The 8613-nt window shown below is 39.9% G+C and overlaps 1 protein-coding gene and 1 long non-coding RNA gene across 2 annotated transcripts; both read right to left on the bottom strand.

Moving 5' to 3' along the window:
- Nucleotides 1-360: 360 nt before the first annotated feature.
- On the bottom strand, nt 361-3622 carry LOC122069770. Its single transcript, XR_006137533.1, has 2 exons — nt 1123-3622; nt 361-817 (listed from the first exon to the last, which is right to left on the bottom strand). It is a non-coding gene; the product is annotated as an uncharacterized LOC122069770 (long non-coding RNA).
- Nucleotides 3623-3692: 70 nt separating this feature from the next.
- Nucleotides 3693-7125, bottom strand: LOC122069769 (26S proteasome non-ATPase regulatory subunit 4 homolog). Its single transcript, XM_042633847.1, has 7 exons — nt 6965-7125; nt 6749-6862; nt 6518-6623; nt 4616-4730; nt 4320-4526; nt 3851-4227; nt 3693-3700 (listed from the first exon to the last, which is right to left on the bottom strand). The coding sequence occupies exons 1-7, from the start codon at nt 6974-6976 to the stop codon at nt 3693-3695; spliced, it is 939 nt and encodes a 312-aa protein (XP_042489781.1). The 5' UTR covers nt 6977-7125.
- Nucleotides 7126-8613: the final 1488 nt, after the last annotated feature.

The raw sequence follows: 8613 nt of genomic DNA, 5'->3' as shown, positions 1-8613 counted from the left end.
CACCCTATGATTGTAAAATATAAACAAAACACACAACCAAAAACACGATAATGAAGACTAAACAAAGATGCATAGGGATATAAAATAGAAAACGGGGTATGATTATCCAAGACAGATGAGGGCATGCGATTAATAAGGTAACAGGCAGTAAGAACTGCATCACACCAAAACTGCTTAGGAACATGCATGTGGATCATAATGGACCGGGAAACTTCCAACCAGTGTCTATTTTTCCACTCAGCAACTCTATTTTGTTGAGTATATAAGCAACTGTTTTGATGAATCATGTCATTAAATAAAAAAAAACTCAAATATTTCTCACTGAGTATATTCAAATGCATTGTCAGACCGAAAAATTTTAATTGACGCATCAAACTGAGTTTCTATTTCATGATAAAGGTTGTTGAACACGGAAAGAAATTGTGACCAATCTTTTAACAAGTGGATCCAAGTCAAGTGAGAATTGTCATCAACAAAACTAACTAAGTACGAAAAACCTAATATATTACTAACCCGACAGGGACCCCAAATATCTAAATGAACTAATGAAAATAAGGAACTACAAGGCACACTTCGAGTAGGAAAAGTGGAGCAATGATGCTTCCCAAGTTCACAAGCCTCACACTCAATACGAGAAAGAGAGCGACAAATGGGGACCATCAACTGAAGCTTAGATAAGGAGGGACGCCCAAAATGAAAGTGCCAATGAAGTGGAGATCCACTAGTAGTAGTAGCAGTAGTAGTCAGACCAATTCCATCCAAAATACAAGCCAGTCCGCTCAAGCCCTCCACCAATCGTCCTCCTGGTCTAAAGGTTCTGAAAGACACAAAAATAAGGGGAAAATGTTAGAGAACAATTGAGAGATTTAGTGAGTTGACTGGCAGATAGAAGACTTAAGGGAAACTAAGGAACATACAGAATAGAGGACAAATTCATAGATGAGGTAGGACAGATAACTTCATGACTTGTTACTTGAGTAGAAGAACCATCAGCAGGAACAATAGAATTAGAAATTTTAGAAATGGAGAAAAACATGTTAAACTTACCGATCATATGGCAGGAAGCACTGGAATCAATAATCCATGGTGTGGGAGAAGTAGAGGTAATAAGGGAAGAGTTACCTATGTGGGCCAAAGTAGCAGCAGAAGTGGAGGCTGATGCAGACTCAAGTTGTTAAAGACGCTTGAGTAGTTGATTAAAGTCATCGCGAGACACAGTACTAGTAGTAGAAACTCCTAATGCAGATGCAAGTGTGGTGTCTCCAGAAGTACCACATTCGAAATCAGTAGTGACAGTTTTGGCCAACTCATTAGCCGACCATGTTTTGCACAACATGTTTCCAAAGTATAATTTGGCTTACTACAATAGTTGCATTGACGAGAGGACTTGTCAACTAGATGTCAACCTGTACCACGGCCATAGGAACCACGACCACAGCCTTTTCCAGAACCATGACCAGCAACAATGGCAGAGTTATCTTTAGTAGACGAGTCAACCTTAGACGGAATAACCAAACGATGAAGACATGAGAAGACCTTATTGAGAGAGGGCACATTCTCGCCAGTAAAAAGTTGGCCTTTAACATACTGATAATTAGGAATGAAGTCCAGCCAAGATATTTGCTACGTGGAATTCAGCACGTTGTTGCTTTAACTAATCCAGATTAGTGGTAAGAAGCTGATGTATTTGAAGTTCTTCAAGAATGCCTTTATACTCACTAAAGTACTCAAGTTTTGTCACCTTGCTTGAAGTTGATCATCTTTTTGTACAGGTCATAGGTACGAGAAATATTTTTCCCCTGTGAGAAACTCTCCTGTAAGTCTTCCCAAACCCCTTGGCAAGAGTGAAACATAACATTGGAAGCAACAGAAGGGTCAACACTGTTCCACAACCATATTCTAACGACAGTTCTCACGCATCCAATCATCATAAGCAGTTTTAGTAGTAGTGGGATCCTTAGAATCAATTTTGGGGGGTTATCAATAAAGTATTGAAGCTTCCCCTTGGCATGAATATAGGCTTGTATAGCCTGGGCCCACAGAAGATAGTTAGAAACTCCGGAAAGCTTAATACTAGTCACCTGGACTTGAACACGATCAGTAGGTGCCTTTGCTTCAGCCATTACAACAGCAAATGAGTAGAAACTCAACCAAAGAGGTTGAGAATAAGGTAACAAGTAGTAGAAACCCAAGTAAGACAACACACACTGATCTGTAGTAGAAACAATATTTGGCAGCAGATAAAACTCACACACAGGGCACTTGCGGTAGCAACAAGTAGGGTATTTTAGGGTAAAAAAAAGTTCAGAATAGGCTCAAAATAGGGTCGAAGAAGGCACCTGAGAAGGGGAATAAAACCCCAAAACCTGAGCTGGATTAGAGAACTAGGCCAGAAGTTATGACTAAAACTTTGCAGCAGAAAAACCTTCAGAAAACAGAGCATCCGCCGATACCAATAGAGAGCTTAGCAGCACCTGATCAAGCCAATAGAAGGGGCTGCCATTGAGGTCGAGTCTTCCTTAGGGTGAGCAGAAACAGCCTTCAAAAGGCTAGCAGCATCATAGGTAGGGCAGCAGCCAGTAGCAATTTCAATATCAGTAGTAAATAGGGCCAGAAACACGGGCAGCAGCCATATAATACTCAGAAAGTGAGTCTCAAATTCAGAGAAACAGCATCCTAATCATGGTAGTAGTAGAGAGAAGCCTGGTTGTCCTTGTATCATCATAAACCAGGCCAAAAACAATGAAGATAGGAAGCACAAGTTGCTGCAACCAGTAGGGAGATCGATCCTTTGCTGTAGAACAATACCTAGAACAATGGAAGGGGATTACTGGATTTTTATGGCTCTGATAGCATGTAACAATAGGCAAACCTAACACCCAGCAACCACCATAAGAGAGAAGAGAGAAGAAGAGATGAACCGAGACTGCTAATTCACAGAATCGTAACTAGCAATCTCCCTTGCCTTTATTATTTATAGCTAAAACGAGTACAGTCAAAATAGGAAACTACAACCTATAAAGATCTACCCAAAATAGAAACAAGACAAACTAGGTAAGTAAACAAGTAAATGGAATATAAAATCCTATACTAAGAGGCAAGGGAAAATCATGGGAGTTAAGGCATCCCACCGACCCATACACACACATGCCCTTTGTATCCCCACGGTACAAAGGGTCAATGTAACCACTTTAACATGGTTCAAACTTCACTACTTGGTGCGCGGCCTCTGATTGCCTTCCCACCCAATCTTTCCTCATCCATCGCCACATACCCACCTCCTCAGCTTGTTGCCTTTGCTAGAACGACTCTGAAGACAAAGAACATCTTTTCTTATCCTACCCCTTCTCTACTGTCATCTGGAAGAAAGTCCTCTCCCACTGTTGGCCCACCAAAAGATCCATCATCCCCTTCCGTAGAGAATGGATCTGGGTTGACATGACATTCTCGGGCCCTTCTATTCCGACATTCCCGGCAAGCTTGCTTTCTGTGCCACCATCTCCCAGCTTTGGATGGAGCGTAATCTCCATAGATGGACGCCCAACTGTCGATCCTATGATCAGATTCGGTTTGCCATTTATTTTGACGTTTCCTCCAAACTTTCCTCCATCCACCCTAAGCAAGTCAGGAATACCCCAAATAAGCTCATTGTTACTAAATTTTGATTTGTACCCCCCTTCTACTCCCTTTTCCTAGGGCCCTTTTGAGGGCTGGCAATTTATTTGTTTGCTTGCTTTTGCTGTGTAGCCTTTGATCGGCTTGGTCTCCCCCTCCCCCCTTTTCCCCCCTTGTATATTCTCTTCTCTTAAATGCATTTATTATTCATCAAAAAAAAAAAAACATGTGCTACCATGTTCAGCATGTTGATGTCTACAAAACAGAAAAATGACACATAAGAAGATAGAAACTACTACGAGACCAACCATTAGATCATTTCTTTTGTTTTCAGCTTCAGGAGCTGTAATGTTACCAACTTCCGTCATAGTTGCATCCTGAGAATTTAATGGCTGCTCTCCCTTTTCATGTGTTGCAGTTTCCTCAGCAGCCCTTTTTGCAGCAGCTTCTTGCCTTGCCCTTTCCTCTTCCATTGAAACCCTAAGGGCAAGAGCAAGCTCAGGATCTAAGTTGGGATCCACACCAAAATCAATGCCAGAAACACCACCTGCTGCAGCTGCCGCCGCTGCAAAACCACCTCCTCCTTCCCCATCTCCAGTGAATATGGGTGTGCTGTGACAAGGAAAAGGAAACTTCATCACTTGAAATGTATTAAGTGGACAAAACAACATAAATGCAAAAGAAATTGAAAATTTCTCTCTCACCTTATAAGCACATTAGAGAGAGCATCTGAACCAGGAGGAACATGAACAATGTGACTGCTGTCATTATTATTAACAGAAGAGAGGAGGGCTTCCAGCTTCTCCAGCTTACCATCATCATCACCAAAGTCAACAATATCAAGAGCCACGCTATTCTTTTTTAACTTCCTCCCAATTGCTTCCAGGACTTTCTTGTCATATTTGACTGGGCTGAAAGCATTAATATAATAACAAAATTAAGAGCTTAAAAAGGTTACAAAAAATGCACAAGCATTCCTAAGGACCCAAAAAGAAATAACCTTCCGGTAAAAACAATGATTCTTTGCTGCTGCTTTTTGTTTTGGCGATGCTTGAGAGTGAGTTGAGCAATTTGGATGCCAGCAGCTAAATTCATTTCACCGCCTATTTCTAAACCTGCTTATATAAAGAATTGGACCTTTAGCAAGTAACATATGTCAACATGCAATGAATTCGAATTAGCGCACCTTTCTTTCAATGCAAATAATATATGCTGCTATTATTTAGCAATGGGGCAGTTATTCCACAAGATATAAAGAGTTTTCTCATCAATTGGCCAGTGATATGATTTAGTTCAAGGGGCTGTACCATAAGGAAGTTGTTATCTTACGCAATCAATAGGGGTATCTGGAAAGAAATAAATAGAAAGGTGTTCAACAAGTAAAACTCAAGAAGCCACCAGAATATGTTCAAACCCTAGTTGTCAAGGTGTGGCCTAGGCGGTCTCCTAGGCACCTTATTAGTTCAGCCTTGCGTCCAGGCCCATGCCAACACCTTGGATCACCTAGACGCCGTAAAAACTATGGTTCAAACATTGGAGTCTGGGACTTGTATCTCACTGGGCCTTCAACTATGAGGCGTATAGCAAGTTACTAGATCCTCTTCGGTGGAATTTAATGAGTTAAGACTTCTCTGACCATTCCGAGTCATAGTAGAAATATCTGTCCTAGTCCCAGTTGGATTAAAATTCCTTTGTCCTCATCCTATTGAGATTATAACAACAACGTGCCCACCCTATTGGAACTAGGATTCCTCATAATTAAGATTCATCCAATATTTCCACAGCCTGACATGCTCACTAATTTAACATACATAATCACATACGAGAATTTGAATGTTAGAAAAACAGAGAAACCGTTGCATGAAGAGAACAACAAGGCAATCTAACTGCAATGGATAGCACTAGTAATAACAAGATATTTTTCTTTTTTCTTTTTTCTTTTTTAAGAAGAAGAAGAAGCACAAGCTTAACTGCAGTAAAGAAGCTACCAAGTTCCTACAACGAACATTAATATTTTGTCCAATAACACAAGAGAAAAACACTATGATTATAAGCTTACAACTATTCCTACTTGTACAAAGACAAAGAAAAACAAAAAGAAGAAAAAAATTAATTTTTTTACTTAGTTCTTGACTTAGGACTCCTAATATAACTCCACTGAGTGCTCCCTTTTCATGAACAAACAAAATATCAATTAAGAAATAAACTATACATTATATTGTTGACCAATTAAACACCTAAGAAAGAAAACCAACACAAAAACTAAGAACCCATAAATAAATTGACCAAACTTGCCCAATAGTCACAAATCTTGATCTCACTGTATAGATAACTGAATAAGCTTCCAAAACGCTCAAACTTTGCACGAAATGGAAAAAATTGACCTGATGAAAAAAATCCGTAAATGAAAACGACAATAGTAAATCATATATTGACTAGAAACTAAAAAAGAGAAATTCCCTATGCAAATCCCCACATGCATAACTACCCTAGCACTGACAATGTACCTCATGAAAAGAAACATCATAGTGTGAAAAGGAGGTGCTCCTTCATCACACCTTCATCACGAACAGTATACAAATAAAAAACTTTCATCTGTTCTTTTAGAAGACGACGACAATTATTCCTAGCCCTATTTTCAGAGCTGGTTAATTAGACTCTAGTCCATACAGCACAAACAAGGGACCAAGCACGTAAGTTATCAGATTTCACATAAGAACCCCAACTAAGATTTCATTAGCTAAATATATCTCATACTCGCAGAGTATATAGCCAATGCATTAGCGATCATTTTCATGTGGACAGAGACAAAGTTTAGCGGATGGCAACAGTTCAAACTATAACATCAAAGAAGCTCAGTGCGCAGCACCAATTCTCCTCCAAAGAAACTAGGAAATCTTACTGTGCATACAAGCCAAGATCTTGCCAAGATCACTGGTCGGAGTGACCAACACACGTACTCCTTTACCAGCCATTGTTAAAACTCCCACAGTATTCTCCGGAATACACTGCAAACCAACCAAGCCTATTTTCAAATTTGCATCATATATAAGCCCTAAAATAAATTTGAACACCGAAAAGGAAAAAAAGTGCAATCCACACAAGACCAAAATTAAATTAGATAGTTCATTGCCTGCGTTTTAGCTCCACATATGAGATTAACAGCGTCGGCTTGCGCCTGAAACCGCGTAGGCAAATAATCACCGTTTCTCATCCATTCAGAGTTATCAATACAGATCATGGTAGCCTGAGGAGTGAAAATATCGATCAGCTGAAACCCTATCCTAAACAAAGATAGCATAAATAAATCCAACAGAGTGAAAACAAAAGGAGGAGTTCCATAGCTGACCTCGAGCACCATGGCGGAAGATTGGGATAACTCAGACTACTCAACCCGATTTTGCAGAAATCAGAGCCCCCCGGTTATTGGAATAGGCTAATAGTTATAATACTATTCTTCAGCATTTCTGTACTGTTTTATGGGGAAAAGGGACCCTGTCGGGCCCGGGAGTGTGGCACCTGCGCAAGCTCAGGATGGGTCGAAATGCCCATCCCAACCATAATGAAAGGCACAAACCTCTCCAACCTGTTCTCTCTCAGTGGGTTCTCGTTGGCCCGAGTGCTGGTGCAGGACCTGCTTGCAGCCAGAAAATTCTCCTTCCCTTTTTTATTAACCGGGTTAATTTTTAAGGCCTTACCCATTTTTTAGCTTCCAAATATATCCCTTAACACTTTCCTTTCTTGATTTTCTAGGTATACCTCTTAACATTTTCCTTGAGATTCCCAATCCTGAGGTGTTAGGAGTTTTAGATTGTTTCGTAATTCCAGAAAATGAAAGTGAATGCTAACCAGCCGTGTAGTTACTATGTTAGTGTACAAGCCAATGGGAGAGCATACGGAGACATCGACCACATAGGGAGTAGGATGGTTTTTTCACACAATCTGTGTCTGGACATAGAGGACGCAACCAATAAGCGTTCTTTTCCCTTTCAAACATGGCTTTGTGTAGCTATAACCTTGCTAGGTTACAAAACTTTTGTTCTAATATTATACACTTTTTTTATTTTTTAAGAGTCAATACCTTCACATGTATCACAAAGTAAGAAAAAGTAAAAAAGTTCGTTATTTTTAATTTTTTTATGACAAAAGGAAATGAAACATATTATTAAAGATAAGTAAAGTTATATACATATTTATCAAATAGTTCCTTGATAGCAGCTTTATAAGCTAGCCCTTTCAAAATATAAAGGATATTCATCGATGTATGCTACTTGATCCAGATAGTAGGTTTAATAGACGAAAGATCCAAAATTTTAGGAAAATAGGACCAAGGCCAAGCTTTCTCCATTGGTTGGGGAAGCACCTTGGGTAGTCTTTGAGAATTTGTCTAGATCATGGTGATATGCCATCCCATTTTTTATGCCTTCCATAGCCCTTGGCCAATGCGTCCACTTCCTGTCCTGCCAACATATAGTTGTATTCAATCAATACAAGATGTCCTTGACACAAAATGCTATAAGCACATCCAAACTTTCTCAAGAGTGTAAATAGGAAAGCGAATAGAGGATCGGGGATTACCTCGATGTAGCCTTCATGTAGCAGTATGGATCTGGTTGTTGTACACGTCAATCCGCACAAAGCCACGAGGGAAGGATTGCAACAATCTCACTAGGCAATGTTCTAGCCTCCAAATCCAAGAATTGCAATGGAGATCTTTAGACAAACACATTCTTAATTGGGAGATGCAAAAAAGAATAGGGGGAGGGAGGGAGAGAGAGAGAGAGATCTCCTAAGATTAGGTCCAAAACCCCTGCTTTGTTGTAGCCAAGCCTCTTATTTATAGAGATTTGGCCAGCTAGGGTTCCTAATCTTAATGGGTCTATGATTACCTTAAGTAGACGACCCACGAAGTACTAGACCAAGACCTAATCCGACTCAATTCAATTAATATTTTCCACTCGCTCACGTAGGGCGGACATACTCAATTGTCCATTATAG

The sequence above is a fragment of the Macadamia integrifolia genome, unplaced genomic scaffold, assembly GCF_013358625.1.
Source record: "Macadamia integrifolia cultivar HAES 741 unplaced genomic scaffold, SCU_Mint_v3 scaffold706, whole genome shotgun sequence".
Lineage (NCBI taxonomy): Eukaryota > Viridiplantae > Streptophyta > Magnoliopsida > Proteales > Proteaceae > Macadamia > Macadamia integrifolia.
The sequence above is the reverse complement of the archived record's forward strand: the minus strand, read 5'-3'. Positions and strand labels throughout refer to the sequence as shown.